An 18,223-nucleotide genomic window follows, 5' to 3' on the forward strand; every position below is an offset into this window, starting at 1 on the left:
TTGATATGACTACGCGTTTTGGAGGCGTGGCCTGTGGTCTCTGTCTGCTCACCGTTGCGTCATTGGCACATGCGTGGTGCTGGCTGGTCCAGGCGCACTCCGATTGGCTCTCCCAGAGTCGGATGCTTTCACCCCCGGGAAGCCTCAGGTTTCAGGAAGTTGAGAGCGAGCGGATGGTGAGCGGGAGTGCGATAACACACAGGAGAGAGTGATTGATGTCCTGGGATTTGATCGATATGTTTGACATTCATCTTCCAATTGTGAGTGTATCATCTACAGTTCTGTTTTTTATCAGCAATAAATGGTGTTATGCTAGGGCGGCTGTGCGCTCTTTCCTTTTTTTCTTTGTACAGTTGGTTGTCCACCACACAGTGGAGGGTTAGGTGAGCTGCAACGCCCCATCATTTTCATCACCGTGTGTGTTTCTTCAAAGGAATCACCAGCCTGGACGTTTAAGTTTAGGATCGGCGCATGAACTGGTAATGTGTGTTATCTTATGTAAGATGATTTCAAAACTTGCAAAGTGGAAAAATTAATTACTTAAACCCCCCAAAAAATATACAGTGCATTCATAAAAGTATTCAGACCCCCTTCACATTTTTCAATTTTGTTATATTGCAGTCTGATACTACAGTTGTTTACAATAATTGTTGTTCTCGTTAGTCTACACTCAGTACCCCATTAAGACAAAGCAAAAACTGAATTTACGAAATGTCCCTGAGGTTATTTAAAAAAATGAATCATCACACAGGCATAAGTATTCAAACCCTTTGCAACAACACTTGAAATTTAGCTCCGTGTCTCCCATTTCTCTTGATCGTGCTGAAATTTTTCTACACCTTGATTGGAATAAACCTGTGGTAAATTCAATTGATAGGACAGGGGTGTGAAAAGACACACACCCGTTTATAAAAAGGTCCCACAGCTGACAATGTATACTGTATCAAAAGAAAAGCCATGAGAACAAAAGAACTGCCTGCAGAGCCCAGAGATATTTCAAAGCACATACAGTATCTGGGGAAGGTTACAAAAAAAATGTCTGCTGCTAATTCTCATATGGAAGAAGTTTGTCACAACCAGGAATCTGAGAAGAAGGGCCTTCGTAAGAGAGGTGACCAAGACGATGGTCACTCTGACTAAGCTCCAGAGATCCTGTGTGGGGGTGATTGTTCTGGAACTTTGTAGAAACATTTAAGCAATGATCAAGAAAAATGGGGAGGCACTTAAGCTAAATTTCAAGCGTTGTTGCAAAGGGTCTGAATATGTATGCCAATGTGATATTTCAGTTTAAAAAATTCAGACACATTTCAAAAATTCTGTTTTGGCTTTGTCATTATGAGGCACTGAGTGCATGAATAACTAGAAAAACAATTTAAACAACTGTTATCAGGTTGAAAAATTACTAAAAGTGAAGGGGATCATATATAGCAAATCCTAAATGCAATGGCTGCATTGCCCCCCCCCCCTCCCCCCATTTTTTCACCTGCTGATCCTTCCAGTAACATACTTCCTGTCTTGTGTGACCACATTTACTTAATGTACTGTATTCTATGGGGATGCAGGGTTGTCCATCTAGGCTTTTTTTCTGGTTTGGACTATAGACAATTCCCCCTCTCCTAATCTCTATGAAATAGTGTAGTTCACATAAGAGGCCTGGAAAAGCTCATAACATTTTTTTTTGAGATTTAGGTTCATGCTAGTGCAACTGTGGCTTGATCTGATTTTCAGTGCAATTTTATAGTGTAACATTATGTGTTTTTGATGCGTTTTTCATGCTGCCTTGTTTTATGTAGGAGAAGGAGACTGCTCAATTAATTTAGCAGTGGTATTCCTACCACTGCAAATGTGACAGTTTCAGCTCTCAGGGATGCTGGTTGTTAAGGATCCAGGACCCGCCAGCAGGCATCCTAACAAACCTGATTTGCTCATTCAGTGTCAGGCAGGGATTCCTGGCTGACAGGTCAACATAAACAGACCGGACAAATAAAATAATGAGGAAAAAAAAAAAAAAGTTTCCTCCCAAATCCATGCCAGACCTTTCAGGTCTAGTATGAATTTTTAAAACAGATCCAATGCCTCTAACCAAAAAAAAAAAAAGTTGTTAGGTCCCCCTCAAAATCCACGCAGCCTGGCATTCTCCATCCTTTCCTCCTGAACCATACCAGAAGGGACTTAGTCAAGGAGGTGACCAAGAACCTGACGGTCATTCTTACAGATCTTCAGCGTTTGTGTAGAGAGGAGAACCTTTCAGAAGAACAACCATCTCTGCAGCACTCCACCAATCTTGCCTGTATGATCGAGTGGCCAGATAGAAGCCACTCCTCAGTAAAATGCAAAATGACAGCCCAAATCTGAAAATGGCTGTGCACCGACACTCCCCATCCAACCTAAGGGTACTTGAGAGGTCCTTCAAAGAAGAATTGAAGAAACTGCTCAAAAATAGGTTTGCTAAGCTTGTAGCATCATACTCAAAAAGACCTAAGGCTGTAATTTGTGCCAAAGGTGCTTCAACAAAGTATTGAGCAAAGGCTGTAAATACTTAGGTACATGTAATTTTTTTCATTTTTTATTTTTAAAAATATGCAAAGATTTTAAACAAACTTCTTTCATGATGTCGTTATGGGGTATTGTTTTTCCATTATTTTGTTATATTATATAGTCTTATTCCAAAATGAATTAAATATATTATTTTTCTCAACATTTTACAAAGTGAAGTGCTGTGAATACTTTTCAGATGCACTGTACCTTTATGAACTGACACTGAAAGATGGACTCACTTTGATATATTTTTATTTGTGTATAATAATTATTGAATTTCATTTTAATATACTTTTGATCACTGATGAACTTTATATATCAATATATTAATTAATTTATGCACTTAACGTATTGTGAGAGAGCACTGCACCCTGGAAGGTAGTATACTCCATGCATAATCAAAAAATATCACTTTTTAGTGAACTGGTCTTACAACAAAATTATCTCACATGGAGACATCATTAAAAACACATCACTGTTAATACAGGCAACATGCTACTAGTAGTTGTTTTTAAGTACTTACAGTTCAATTTCCTTACAAAGAGTTACTGGAAGGTTACAGTTCTTAAGATTTTGCCATTCTTCTGAAGTGCAAATACTATGATAGGACAACTTCTCCATGGTCACTCGGTAAATGCACTCTGAGTGACGTATTCGGTGGTACATCTAATAAATAAAATAAAAAGGTAAGCAGTTTAGCATAAATCATTCCAGAATGTTTTATAGTAATTGAACTATAGTACTATAGTGAACTATAGTAATTGATCATGATTTTGAGTAGTGTTCAGACTATACAAACATCACAATTCAAAAATGTCCAACTCAAATTGAACTATTTTAATTGCACCACTTAAAGCTGTAGTAAACCGCTGAGAAAAAAAACAAAAAAAAAACCTCTGCAAGACAATGACAGAATGTCATAAAGCATTGGATACTAGCACATTATGAAATAAGTGCCAAAAACAACAATACTTTATTAGTTTTGCACTAAAAATTTTGTTTGGAGGAATTTATACATGCAAAGCACTTTAATGATATTTTATGCAAGTTATGGTATAAAGTTTATATGTTGATGGTTTAATACATACAGCAACATTTGCACTTCATTTATTTTATTTATTTTTTTTTAAATCCTCACCTTAGAACGAAAGCCCTTCCAGCAGCGCCTGCTCACAGTTCACTGCTAAGAGGGCTGACATCTTCTCCAATCTTTTCTTCCGGGATTACGGGCCCGGCGATGTGAGTGGCCAAAGCCATGATGACATCACTCCTGTGGATGGGCATGGGGGCTCTCGGTTCTGGCAAGAAGCTCTGCATGCGGCGCTGACGTCAGTGGCTGCATGCAGGATGACTATCTCCTAAACCGTGCATTTTTACGAGATATTAATTTTACCTACAGGTAAGCCTTATTATAGGCTTACCTGTAGGTACAAAATAAAAACCGCTTATCTTAATTCTCAAAACCTCAAAAAAGCACAGTAAAACTATTATGAAAAAGGAGAGTTACAAATTACAATAAATGCAATGTGTAAGGCTCAGTTCACATTTATGCGATGCGGGAAGGCTGCGAATTCGCAGCCTGTTCCCGCATCACACACGCACCCCCGGCAGTTCACACTGCCATATGCGATCCGCTGGGGGTGTCAATGTAATCTTAACGACACCCCCAGTTTGATCGCATATCGCAGTGCGATCGTGCAGTTCGCACAGGATCGGATCGCACAAGTGTGAACTGCTGTGCGATCCGATCCTGATGCGGCTGCAAAAATGCCTCCTGTGCGTGTTTGCTGCGGGTGCGATGCGAATTTAGCCATACAGTTTGTATGGCTAAACTCGCACCGCACAGCCGATCGCATGTAATGTCGGAGCAGTGCGCTCCGACATTACATGCGAACCCCGCACACGCACAAGTGTGAACCGGGGCTTAAAGTATTTTTTTTAACTAAAAGGGTAACCACTGTTTTAATAATCCTCCTTGTCCTCTTTATGAAAAAGTTAAGTGTAATTAACATATCCTACATCAAAAAACAGGAAATCTTAGGTCTGTCTGAACAGGGAGATGTTGCAGTGCCAGTGCTTCTGCTCAGATACATTTACCAGTGTTAACTCTGGAATACAATGGGCATTTACAGAGATGTTTTGGAGGCGACTTATTATACTAAATTGCATTCTAGAAGAGAAGCATTGCACTCTTATTGGCTCCCTTTTAGGATGTTACAAATACAATTGAAAGCATTATATTTACAAATACAATTGAAAGCATTATATTTGACAAGTGCAAAACAGATAGGTTTTTGTTCTTCATATAATATTTTTTTGGAGCCCATTGAGGGACACAGGAAGAGATAATCTCAGACCAGACCAGATGGGTTTTACCAATACCTTCAGGATGTTGGGACACTGGCAAAGAAAGAAAGAAGTTTAGCCAGCTCCCTGTATAACCCCCACCTTCAACCATCATGCCTCAGTTTTGTGAGAAAGCAGTGCAAGCGGCCAAACACACAGAGGGGTGGAACCAGTGTCCCTAAATGGACTCCAATAAAAAGATTTTATGGTACCACACAAAAATATTTCTCTTGTGTTTATTGACAGACACAGCTGCTTCTTCTTTTTTCATGACCAAACAGGATTTTATAGCCCCACCTACAGTAGTAGGACACTAGGAAGTATAAAAAGAATTTGGCACCTCCTATGGGCAGTTATCTCGGCATAAATCCCCCTCTCTGCTATGGGCCTCCAATCATTCTGCCTAGTGACTTCAGGAGTAGCAACACATTGTTATGCTGGGACTTATGTTCCCATAGCCTTTTTAGATGATCTAGATCCAGTGGTCACCCCAGTCTGACCAGCGCGCACGTGCAGACAGCTAGCTCCGTACTCTGTCTGCCCCGACTAGTCAGACATTAGTTTGTGTCACAGTGTTACCCCTGGCCGACACGCCCCCACTTCGGTGAAGAGGAGGATCTGTCCACGAGAGCCTTACCCACATGCTCCAGCTGGATTTGTAAGTAGAATTGCCCCACCCTTCCCTCCCCAGACACACAGTGTGCGGTGCTGGTACTCCCAGGGGTGGTTGGCCCTGCGCATATCCCTCCTCCCCTTCTGGCTCTGGTGGTTAGTCTGCCCCTCCCCTCCACCTGAGGCATTAAATCAGCCTCTCCTGCATAAGCAGTCAGCAGGAATGGTACCGGGGTACAGCTGTTAACCCTTTTCTATATCCTGGTATGCCTGGCAGCTGTGAGGGGGAGGCGGGGGGGGGGGGGGGTAAGGGTGTCTGAGTGGGTTTTGCCCGTTTTCCTGGGGCTGTGCCTGTGTGATTCTGGGCAGCTGGCTGGTTCCTCTATCCGGTACACTACCTGCGGCAGTGGCATAATCAGGGGGACTTGGTGGAGCAGTATTTGAAGAGCACTCTGGTTTGCACACAAGGTCCCCCCCAGGTGCGCATATCACATGGTCAGGCTAGCCAGCACTCAAGGCTGCGGCTTCGCAGCCTACTGGAGCGGGGCAGGACCACCGCCATTTTACTTGTGGGCTTTGCCCTTGTATGCTGCCCTTTCTACCCGATAAATACGTACATGCTGTACAGGCTGCAGCACCCGCTATCTTACGAACAGCCATTTGCCCCTACTTGTACCTGGGTGGGAGGAGCTATGGCGGCCAGTTGTGGGGGCGAGTTGTAATGCCACCCTTTTGCCTCCAGGCTTCATAAAAAATAAACCCTCCCTGTGACTTAACTCTGTGGGGAGCTAAGAGGTGTATTTGCTGTGCCCCGCTGTCCTCAGCTACTGGTTAACTGGAGGACTGGGTTCTGGATTGCAAGCTTACCCTGTGGTCTCCTGTTCCTCATTTCCTCCACAGTCAGAATGCTATCTGCTATCAAGCCTGCACCCCACTGGTGGCTGCACAAATTGACTAATGGAGACATTTGGACCTGCGGGCTGGCGTGGACAATGAGGGGCTGCACTTGCCCTTTCGGCTAAATCTGCATAGGTTGTGTGTCCTGCATAAATTTGTAACTATTTGCAAAGTTAGGGATGACCAGCATGTTCTTTTACTCCCGTGGACCGTTACCCTTCTGAGGAGGCCCTTCTGAAGCAGTGGTCCTCTCCTCCTGGGGGGGATTCTACCAATTACAGGTCTAACAAGGCCACAATGATCCAGTTAAGGAATCTAATGCCTTAGGGACCCTGTGGAGCGCAAGGTGAAGGTGGTGGGGTGTTCCACATTCAGCCTCCTGGGGTCAGTGATCCAGCCTAATTTGGCCACAGTCCTGGTGTCCCAGACATTGCAAATTGAGCCAAGGTTCTGTGACATGCCTTAACTGCTAGCCAAGTGTCCCAATCATTTGTGGAACAGGCAGACCGGTTGGTCTGGGGATTGGAGTTGGATTATGATGCATCCATTGACACAGCCCCACTATTCTTCAAACTTGACAGTGGTGCCATGGCTCAAGTGTTGGTCGAGTGATCAGACTTTCAAAAAGGGCTGAGTGGACCTACCCTTCCGGGACATTTTCAAGAGCCTTGGTGGTTAGGGTGCCTCCCTTCCTCAGGCCTAGTGGGAAGGGAGCTGTGAAGTACAGCTGTTCCAACCTTCACGGTGCATAAGCTTTTCTGTCCCTGTACAGGACTGTGCGGTATCTGCTTTTTTGAGGAGTGATTGTCCCCAAGCCCGAATCAGAGCAGTTCTGGAGATTTGTCTCCAGTATGTTCTCAGTTCTGAGATGAATGGGGTTTGCACATTCCTGGACCTCAAGGAACTGACTTCCTTTGTGGAGGTTCACAAGTTCAGATTGGTATCTATTTACACAGTGGTGGCCTCTCTCCACGTAAGATGGTTTTCCTGCCTCCACAGCCATCAAGAACGCTTAACTGCACACCTCCATCTGCGAGGGTCCTACAACTTGCTATCAGTGATGCACTTTAATGTATTTGTAGTAATCCCCTTGGTTGGGCCTCAGGCCAGGCCTTGCTGCGGCAATGAGGGATCATGGTGATTGGTCTCCTGGTTGACTTGATTTTGGCTGCAGAGGCTTGCTTGCTTTTGATGGATAAGTGGAGATCACCATGTGTTTCCTACAGGACTTCAGAAGGATCCTGAATCTCGGGAAGTCTATGTTTATCTCATCCTTGCACTCTAAGTATCTGGGGTTGATGCTCGATCAGAGCAGGCCAATGTATTCCTCCCATTAGATAGTCTCTGGACGCTCCGCTTGGTGGGCCAGCAGCTCTGTTCTTGCTAATGGCCCTGTGTTTTGGCAGGCAGGATTTAGGCCGGATGGTAAGTGGTTCCCAGGATCATATAGGAACACTGTAGAAGGAATTCTTGTCCAATGGAACAGGTCTTCCACTTCCTTGTACGTTCGGATTCTCCTGGAACGGTCGACAAGGACCTCTCTTCTCTGGTGGTTGTGGCTTCCGGCTCTATGGACTGAAAAGTTCTCCCTTTTCCTTTAATGGACAGTGGCCAAAAAGGATGCCAGCCTGTGGGTTCTGACTTGGCACACAGTCGCTGGATTCTGGAAGATGCTCGACTGCCCTTAATGTCCTTGGAGCTTCAGGTGGTCAGGTTGTCTCTGACGCATTAGACAGATCGCCTATGGGGTCTGCCACTCAGGACCCAAATTGGACAACACCACCACTGTGGTGTATGTTACTCACTAGGGGGGCATGAGATGCACAGCTTCCTCACTGGAGGAGTTTTATCTCCTGCTAAGGGGTGGAAATGTGCGTTCTGGCTGTCTGCCATGCATAGTTCGGGGGTCAAAATCTGGCAAGCAGTATCTTACCCATCAGATGCTGGATCAAGGTGAGTGGTTCCTTTGCATAGTTTGGGGGTCGAAATCTGGCAAGCAGTATCTCACCCATCAGATGCTGGATCAAGGTGAGTGGTCCCTGCATCCAGAGGTGAGCCATCAGCTCTGCCTTTGTGGGGGGAAGCCAGACATGGATCCTCTGGCAACCCTTCTCAACTGGCAATATCCATGGTTCATGGCTGGCTTGCTGGATCCCCTGGCAGTTGTAACATGTGCTAGTGGTGTCATGGGCTCAACACATTCTCATCTATGCCTTCTGTTGTTGCCTTCCATTGTTTCCTCGTTCGCTATGCAGGATTGAGGCTAGAAGGCTCCTGCTTGTCCTGGTGGCTAAAGATTGGCCTCATCGTCTGTTGTACAGTTGGTGGTTAATCCTCCCTGGTTGCTGCCACTGCGGAGGGATCTTCTGTCTCAGGGGCCGGTGTCCCACCTGGCTTTATAGTCACGGCATTTTCACATAGCAATTGTACGCCAGGTTCTGAAGGACGGGGTTGTCTGGCTCAGGGGTTCCGACTATGTTAAAGGCTCGCATTTCATGGCACCTAAAAAAAGTAGACTGGTTGGTACAAAGCCTTGAGGTTCCATCCTTGCTCTATCGGTGGCTCAGGTGTGGTCTTCCTTCCACAGGACATGGATTGGCAGCTTGCGTGGATCACACTCAAGAGTAAAGTCTATGCTCTGCCCGTTTTCCTTCAGTGTTCCTTGGCCCTGCATTATTTGGTTTACACTTTTATTCAGGAAATTCAGCATGAGGTGGCCCCTGTGCACTATCCATGGCCACTGTGGGATTTGAATTTGGTGCTGTTGCCTCTTTAAGAGCATTCGGGATATTCCCTTACTTACACTTTCACAGAAGGTTGCTTTCCTAGTTAACATCACTTCAGCTCAGGGGGTATTGGAGTCAGGCGCTTGTCCTGTAAGCCGCCTTATCTGATTTTACTCTCAGACAAGGTGGTGCTTCAACCTTCACCCTCTTTTATGCCAATGTGCCGATGATGGTAGTGGTGTAGTTTCATTTGAAGGAGGACATTGTCGTTCCTTCTCTGTGTCCTCGGTCATCGCAAATTGAGGAGTTTGGCTTTCTCTCTTTGTATTCATGGACGGCCCGAGGGAAGACATGGCGGCCTCTTAAGCTATTACTTCCCACTGGATTCAGCAGCCGATTGTGCATGCGTATGCCATTATAGGGGTGGGAACCTCCCTTCCCTGTTACGGTGCACTCCACCTGAGCAGTTAGTGCCTCCTGGGTGTTCTGACATCAGGCTTTTGTTCCTCAGGTTTGCACAGTGGCGACCTGGTTGTCTGTGCAAATGTTTACTTCATTTATAATGTTTGCAGGCATTTTCTGATGCTGAATTTGGCCACAAAGATTTGCAAGTGGCTGTTTAGGACACTCGGCCACCCAATGGGGGTGGTTCGGAGTGTGAGCATTTTGTCTTAGGGCAGTGATGGTGAACCTTGGCACCTTGGAACCCCAGATGTTTTGAAACTATATTTCCCATGATACTCAGCTACACTGCAGAATGCATGAGCATCATGGGAAATGTAGTTCCAAAATATCTGGGGTGCCAAAGTTCGTCATCCTTGTCCTAGGGGGTTGTCCCCATTAGTTGGTTTGCCCACCCCTCATTTTGGCACTGCTTGGGGACATCCCTGTTTAGTCATAGATAAAGAAGCAGCAGCCGTGTCACAGAACATAAAAGAAAATGGGATTTTTTGTTACTCACCGCAAAATCCCTTTCTCTGTGTTAACTGACATATAGAGCACCCACCCCTCTGTGGTGTTTTTCTCCTTTGGCCCGGTTTGTGACTGACTGAAGCCCTATAGCAGAGAAACTTTTAGGCCCAGAGAGAACTGTCCATAGGAGGTGCTGAGTTTTTTTCTGCCTAGTGTTCTATTCCTGTAGGTGTGGCTAAAAAACTCTGTTTGGTCATGGATAAAGAAGAAGCAGCGGTGTATGTAAACTCAGAGAAACGGATTTTATGGTGCGTAACAAAAAATCCAGTTGTTTCATTGAGGTGCACAGGAATAGTAGAAAATGTCATCCCAATGACAAAAGCAGGTCAACCGAGGGTCAGGCAATAGCCACAGAGATATTCAGCAATACAGAAATACGAAAAAAATAGTACTGAAGAATTTAACCACTTGCCGACTAGTCGGGCGGCGGTCAGCCCCTCCCAGGCAAAGTGACGTACCGGTACGTCACTAGCCTGGGAGCGAATAGGGGGCGAGCGCGCCCGCTCGTACCCAAAGAAGCCGACGCGTGTGACCGGTGGACCCGATGTCCGCTGGGCACTCGCGATTGTCGGGTGGAGAGGGAGAAAGGCAGGCGGCTAATGTAAACAAAGCCGCCTGTCAGTCTCCCCTGTGTAAAAGCACTGATCACTCGGTCCTGCTATGTACACACAAAGCCACATCCAATCAGTAAGCAGTAAGAAACACGCCCCTAGGGACACACTTAACCCCTCCCTTTCCAATAAAGTTAACCCCTTCCATCCCAGTGTCATTTTTACAGTAACAGTGCATATGTATAGCACTGATTACTGTAGTAATGTCACTGGTACCCCCAAAAGTGTCAAAAATGTCAGTCAAGGGTCCGATCTGTCCGCCGCAATGTCGCAGTACCACAAAAAAAAATCCCAGATCGCCGCCATTACTCGTTAAAAAAAAAAAAAAACAATAAAAATGACAAAAATCTTTCCCTTAGTTAGTAAACGCAATAACTTTTGCGCAAACCAATCAAAATACGCTTTTTGTGATTTTTTTTTACCAAACATATGTAGCAGAAAACAAATTGGCCTAAAATGTTAAAAAAATTTTGATTTTTACATATTTTTTGGGGGGGAATTTCATATAAAAAAATTTGAAAAATATTGTTATTTTTGCAAAATTGTCGCTATTTTTTTGTTTATAGCGCATGATCAAAAAATCGCACAATCTCAAATACCACCAAAAGAAAGCTCTGTGTGTGGGAAAAAAAGGACGTCAATTTCATTTGGGTACAGCATCGCACGACCGTGCAATTGTCCGTTAAAGTCACGCAGTGCTGAATCGCAAAATAGGCCCTGGTCAGGAAGGGGGTAAAATCTTCCGGGGCTTAAGTGGTTAACACCTGAAACTGAGATGGCACCTAGGCTGAACCTGTGATGCAGACTAGGACAGAATCAACCCAAGTAAAAGACTGTACCTAGGAATTATACTGCTCAAAATTAGAAAAACGCAAAAAAAAAAAAAAAAAAAATAGGAACATAAAGTTTACAAAAAAAGGTGGAAACCTAGTAAAACCTACAACAGAAGAACTGGACCAAGTAGCAACGTGGTCAAAAACAAAAAAAAAAAGAAAAAAAGGTTGAAAGGAGTACTAAGATCACATTCATAACATTATAAATTAAATAAATAGCATTAATCACTGACTTAAATTGTTGCATTAGTATTGTTCAAAGGTGAACTGCTGATGAAGCAATACTACCAGTTCATGTTGAGAGAGGGGATTGACATTAAAAAGCCTAACATTGATGCTTTTCAAAAATATCTGCATAAAATGTGGAAATGGAAAAAAGTCCAAAAACAGTTCACTAAAATAAAAGACGAAAACTGAGTAAAACCTGCAACAGCAGTGGAACGTATAGCTAAGTCGTCAACAAAGAAAGATAAAAAGACTTGAGTGGCGAAGTTCACTTTTTGAAAAACAAATAATAAATGCACATCTTTTTGCAGGTAAAAAACGTGCATTTATTATTTTTTTTATTTTGCATCCTGTAAAGCATTGCACCTGCCTTCAGCGTCCCTGATCATCTCTATGATCTAATGCCCCGTACACATGTGCAGATTATCTGAAGACTTTTGTCTGCAGACTTACCTTTTCTATGTAGTGATAGGGCCTGCCGGATTGCATACAAATTGAAAGTGTCTAGGTTTGACCTCATATTATATGGTTTTGGTAAGTCTGCAGACAAAAGTCTTCAGATAATCTGCACGTATGTACGGGGCATTAGAAACAAGATTTTCTCCAGGATGTAAACAAGCCATTACTGGACTGTGAAAGCATCTGAACACTGATCTCGGTTTCTCAGGTGCTTTTAAGGGCAGATGAGAGATATGGGGTCTAATAGACACCAGATGTCTCAGTTAAGAGTACCTGTCACTGCCCATGCTAGAAGGATGTTGTTCATCCCGTGTGATGGCAATAAAGTTGATTTAAAAAAAAAAGTGTCATGAAGTGGTTAAAACTTTTTATTTTTACCCTTTTTTTTTTAAATCAACTTTATTGCCACCACATGGGATGAACAACATCCTTCTAGCATGGGCAGTGACAGGTACTCTTAATGGAGACATCTGGTGTCTATTAGACCCCATATCTCTCATCTGCCCTTAAAAGCACCTGAGAAACCGAGATCAGTTTGTTCAGATGCTTTCACAGTTCCCATAGTTTAGTAAAACACTGACTAGGCGCACAGTTTACCCTTTGATCACACCTGATGTTAACCCCTTTCCAGCCAGTGCAATTAGTACAGTGACCATTTTTTGCCAGGCCTGCTTTGCAGGAGCACAGGTTCCATGCCTCCCCTAATTCCAGAACGACAATCTGTAAGTACATCAGGTGTGATCAAAGGGTAAACTGTGCGCCTAGTCAGTGTTTTACTAAACTATGGGAGGTGCTTTTACTAGAGGAAGACATGGTTTGCAGAGACACAGGATCCATGCCTTCCCTCCTGTCAGAATGGCAATCTGCCTTGCTTACATAGGGGGATTGCAGTTCTGTCCCTCTGACTGATGAATAGCATAGAGTCTGCGGTACCCGCCGGTTGGCTCCCGATGTGTGTAATGGTTGGTGTTTTAACTAACGGACATCTAGGGTGGGAGAACACACCACTGTTGCAAAAGCTGCTGCCTTACCACTAGTGATGGGCTCGGGTGTGTTCGAATCGGGCCCGCCAGAATGCAGGCACTGCACACCGCCAATCCTAGACAGCGTGTGTATGTGCAGCTGCCGGTCGGGAAATGCCTCACAGCCTATGATTGGAAGTTTGCAGTGACGGCTTTCTGGCGGGCTTGATTCAAACATCCCCAAGCCCATTACTACTTACCACAGCATAGGTGGAGCTAGCCCATACGCAGGTGTGAGCGAGTCTAGCATCTAAGGTCTTAATGAGCACAGACCTAGAGATCAATTAAGACATCCTCAAGAAGAGGTGGTTAGCATATCTGGCTGGAGGTAATCAGACACTTGCAAGGCTTAACAAGCATTAAATAAATACAGGTTATTATATGTAGCTATTGCATAGAGGTTTGCACCAGGAGCCCATATAATAGGGGTTGCGGGATAACTTTTTTTATCAAAAAGGGTGGGCTGTAGCCCAAACCAAAAGAGGTCCTGAATAACTCTTTAAGATGGCTACACACTACACAACCTTTATACAATTTTCTTGTACAACTCTTTCAGACCCACCAAAACCATATAGTCAAACTAAACACCTTCAATTTGTATGCAATCAGGCAGGCCACATAGCTTTACACACCAACAAGGAGGAATGAATATGATGCTTTTGAGAGGTTACCCACAGCAAGCAACTCCCAAAGTGAGAATATGTTCACAAGGGTACCCCCTTTACTGTGCCTCCCCACCATATTGGTAAACATTAGGAGGCAAGGTTTTCTTTTTTGGAGCTACTTGCCAGATTGATTGCAGATGGCCTAATCGATTCAGATTACCTGGTGTACTCGGCTAACCGAGAGAAAATCTGTGGTATTACTCCTGCAATCTCCAAGTTCTTGAAAACCACTGAACATCCCACTTTAGGAATGTCATAAACTTGTTCAGTGGCATATATAGCCTGTAGGAAACTCTATCTAACAGGTCTCACTTCTACACTAGATTGACCCCTATTAATGTACTACATTAGTGCTTATAGTGAGAGGCTGGCCATTTAATGTTGTAATAACCACATCATCTACTGAGGTAAAAGGAAGCTGTGGACATTGGTTTAGCAGCAGCTGCTGTGCTATTTGTTCAGACCGAATGGGAAAGGATAGTAGCACCCTGTATGGTCTTATACCAATGCCCAGAAACCACCTGGCTGCTCTTAGGGATTTTGCTGCTAAGCTCCCAAGGAAAAAGGAAGAACTCACCGCTGAGGTCTTTCCCCTTGCTACAGCCATAGGGCTTATTTTTCCATCCTCAGGGTCACACAAGAGGAAAGGGCCCAAAATCTCCCCCTTCCAAGTTGCTGTCCCAACTGGAGAGCTGCAAAGTTAGGATGTGTGTTTCACATTGCACCAGCATACACACCACTCTCCTGGAATCCAAACCTTTCCAAAAGGTAGGGGGAAAAGCCAGGACCATGAAAGCCAGAAGAGGCTAGCAGACAGCCTTGCTCTTATGTTGTCCGCTTAGGGCACACAGCTTTTTTCGGAGCTCATGGAAGGCACTTACCACACCCCAGCTTGCTTTGCCTGCAGCCATTGCCAATGCCTTCCTCTCCATCTGAGGTGGTTAGACAGACTCCCACTGTTCTGCACTGTTTGCTCACCCAGTAGCAATCTGATGCCTTCTTGAGCTCTCTTCTCAGCCGCCACGAGTGCCAGCATCTCCTCCCCTTCCCCCTCTTCTGGGTCGAGCAGCTGCCCTCCCCCTACGGCTGACCTTACCAGAGACTGCCAATCAGGCTCGCCTGCAATCGGGAGACAGGAAGAGGCAGCAGCAGTTCACACTCCCCTGTGACCGAATCGCTGGTACAATTTTGGGGTGACCTAGTTCAGCTATCCCCGGCCTCCCGTTGCCTGTCTCACATGGGAACCATCCCGATCATCTGGTTAAAAAAATAACACACATGCCACTGTGTAGGGAGAAACACAATCAATACTGAGGGCCAAGGGGAAGGGTGGGGACTTAGCTGCTAAAGTGATTGTGTTTCCTGTGGGGAGGAGACTCATCTTTCAGGTGTACGGTCCTGGAAGGTGAAGGGAGAAAGATGAATAATATCTGGAAGGAGAAGATGGCACCTTTGAGTAGAGTGCACACTGATTAGGGAGAGATAAAAAATAGAGTAGTTTGAAGTAGGGTGAACAAACAATGCAAATAGTGTGGACATGAAGGACATACCAAAAGGGAGTCCAACTGAGGAAGAAGGATACCGTTACTAGTAATGGGAGTTCAGGAACCTTCACAGAGAAGAGCTTGCAGCTAGTTGCACTGCAGGGAAGGCAAAATCAAACATTGACCAATGAGAACTGTCCAACGAAACAGGTGTATTTTGAAAAATCATAAGGTCCACAATTAAAGCAAAAAGGGGAAGCCTGAGCAACCAAGTGGTTAAGGAAGGGGTATCCTTGGGACCCAATAGACAGAATACAAAAGCCACTAGTTATAGTAGGGGTGAAGTCTTAAACAAAAGGATTGTGGCTCTAAGATCTGCAGTGCAGGCAGGATGCAGACTCTGAATGCCTTTAACGTTTAATAGCTTTAGATCATGAAAATTGCAATCATCCTGTCTCATCCACAGATCATCGGTGCTGAAGGGGTTGAGAGAGTGAAAATCAGAAGGTTTGTGTATGCCACTAAGTGTATCACCAAAGAGACGACTTCCCTCAAGTGGAAAATGAGTAAGGTATTCTTTAAATTCATCTTCTGAGACCTAGGCACATAGTCAAAGTGCCCTACACATATGAACAGACAATATTGCCATGCAAGACACCACCTCGGATGCCTCTAAAAAGCCACTGCACCTGAAGTGGAGGGGGGGGGGGGGTCAGAAATTTTCTGAAGATGTTTCAAAGATAAGGGGTTTTGCCTTGTGCTAAGAATCCTTTTTAAAGGATGTGATCCATTAAGGCATGGTTTCAAATAGTAAAGTCACCACCATGAAAGGATGGATAAAGGCTCCAGGTAAATCAAACAAAGACATAACTAGGGTGCACAACTGTCTACCAGTTAAGTCCCTAAAGGTATAGGCCTCAGTCAGTGTGATGAGATTTCCGTTGAGATTAGGAACTGGAAGGTCAACACAAGGTAGGGACCATTTGTCAAGGAACTCCCCATTAAAGTTGGGAGGACGGTTCGGCCAGAGCGTGAACGGTGAACCCCATTGAAGTCTATAGGAGCCAAACAGGAAAAATCTGAAGTGCCCATTTTGAAGGATGAGCGGGTGCCCCCCCCCCCAAAACCATACCAGGCCATATGCCCTCAACATTAGGGAGTGCGTGCTTTGGGGCAGGGGGGGCTATAACAAGGGTCTCTTCCCCACAACCTCGGGCCATGGTTGTAGGGGTTTGTGGGCAGGGGGCTTATCGGTATATGAAAGCACCCTTTAACAAGGGGGCCCCCAGATCCTGCCCCCCCCCCATGTGAAATAGTATTGGGTACATAGCACCCCTACCCATTCACCCAAAAAGTGTCAAAGTATGATAAAAACACAGACAGTTTCTGACAATTCCTTTATTAAAAAAACAGCGCCCCCTGATGTAAATCCATCATCAATCATGACGCACGCCGCACTCGAAAAAGAAGAAAAAACAAAAATGCTCCTGCCGTCCATGAAGGCTTACCACCTACTGCCTCCTCCGCCATCTGACAATTCTTATTTATATAGGTAAGGGCCTCTTTTGACATCACGACTCAGGCTTCGGTCTATGATGTCACAAGGGGGTCAGTGCCACAAGGTGATGTCGCCAGGTGGCCCCACTCTTATCTATATAACAACTGACAAATCGCGGAGGAGGCATTCGGTCTCTATAGATGGCTGCAGCATTTCTTTTTTTTTTTTTCGGGTGCGGGGGGCAGGGTGATTAACGATGGATTTACATCAGGGCACTGTTTTTATTAATTCTTCATGAAGGAATTGTCAAAAACGGTCTGTGGTTTTATTAATTTTTGACACTTTTTTGGGTACCCCATTACTCATTCATTTAAGAGGGGGGGCAGGATATGGGGGGCCTCCTTGTTGAAGGGGGCTTCCAGATTCCGATAAGCTCCCTGCCTGCATACTATCACAACCACAGCCCAGGGTTGTGGGGATGAGACCCTTGTTCCCATCAACAAGGGGACATTGATTGTGTGTGACTTGATTTTTTTTCTATAGAAATTTCATTTTTGCAGCATGTTCTATGCATGATACAGATGAGCCACTTTACAGGCAGACTAAGGGGACCCCCAGGCACTATATTTAAAGGAATCAGGTACTCTGAAAGGTAAGAGCCCAGAGGGGTCAGAATTAAGTTTGTTCATTTTTCTATTCATGCACAGATTCAAAGTCAGAAGTGGATATGTGAGGGTTGGAGGACACAGTGCAGGTCTCAGGCTTATTCAGAGGTGCTACAGAAGCTGCTGGGTATAACAGCAATCCTATAGAAACAGGGGCCCGAGAACACAAAATGCAGGTATGTGTTTCTTCGGGAGATACCAATAAACAGCTCCCCAAAACAGCGGGGGATTGTAAAACTAGGTCGCCCAATGCAGCGGGATTGTACTCTAAAGGTTTTAACAGACATATTGCCTCTAATGGTAAGAAAACAATCCTAAATGAGGCAAAGCCTTACATACTCACAAACTTAGGCAATGGGTGCTGGTGAGGTAGCAGGCAGCCGTAGGTGATCACAACACTAAGGTGGACAGTGGAGCAAAACCGGAGACTGGATAATCTACATTGTGCTCCAAGTTAGTAGCAACTAGAGAAGAGATTTCCTTCGGATTCAAAAGGTGGGATTGGATTGTAGAGTATGCACGTGCAAACAAAACTCTCCTTGACAGATGACGTGAGCACTGGGTTTCATCAGGCATAAGAATTACTACAGTAAAAAGGATAGAAATTTTTAAGAAAAGCTGATGCTCAAAGGGTTAAATTGTGGGATAGTTCTCAATGCTGCCCCCCCAT

At 44.7% G+C, this 18,223-nt stretch overlaps 1 protein-coding gene across 2 annotated transcripts in view; it reads right to left on the bottom strand.

Annotated features, from left to right (window-relative positions):
• Window positions 1-18,223, bottom strand: part of PDE10A (phosphodiesterase 10A) — a 796,398-nt gene that overhangs the window by 144,693 nt on the left and 633,482 nt on the right. For both annotated transcript variants that reach the window (XM_082252527.1, XM_082252528.1), the window contains exon 14: window positions 3,062-3,204. In XM_082252527.1, the coding sequence (XP_082108653.1) occupies window positions 3,062-3,204 (143 nt within the window). The remainder of the gene's footprint in view (window positions 1-3,061; window positions 3,205-18,223) is intronic.

The sequence above is a fragment of the Pelophylax lessonae genome, assembly GCF_965119305.1.
Source record: "Pelophylax lessonae genome assembly, chromosome: 3".
Taxonomy (NCBI): Eukaryota; Metazoa; Chordata; class Amphibia; order Anura; family Ranidae; genus Pelophylax; species Pelophylax lessonae.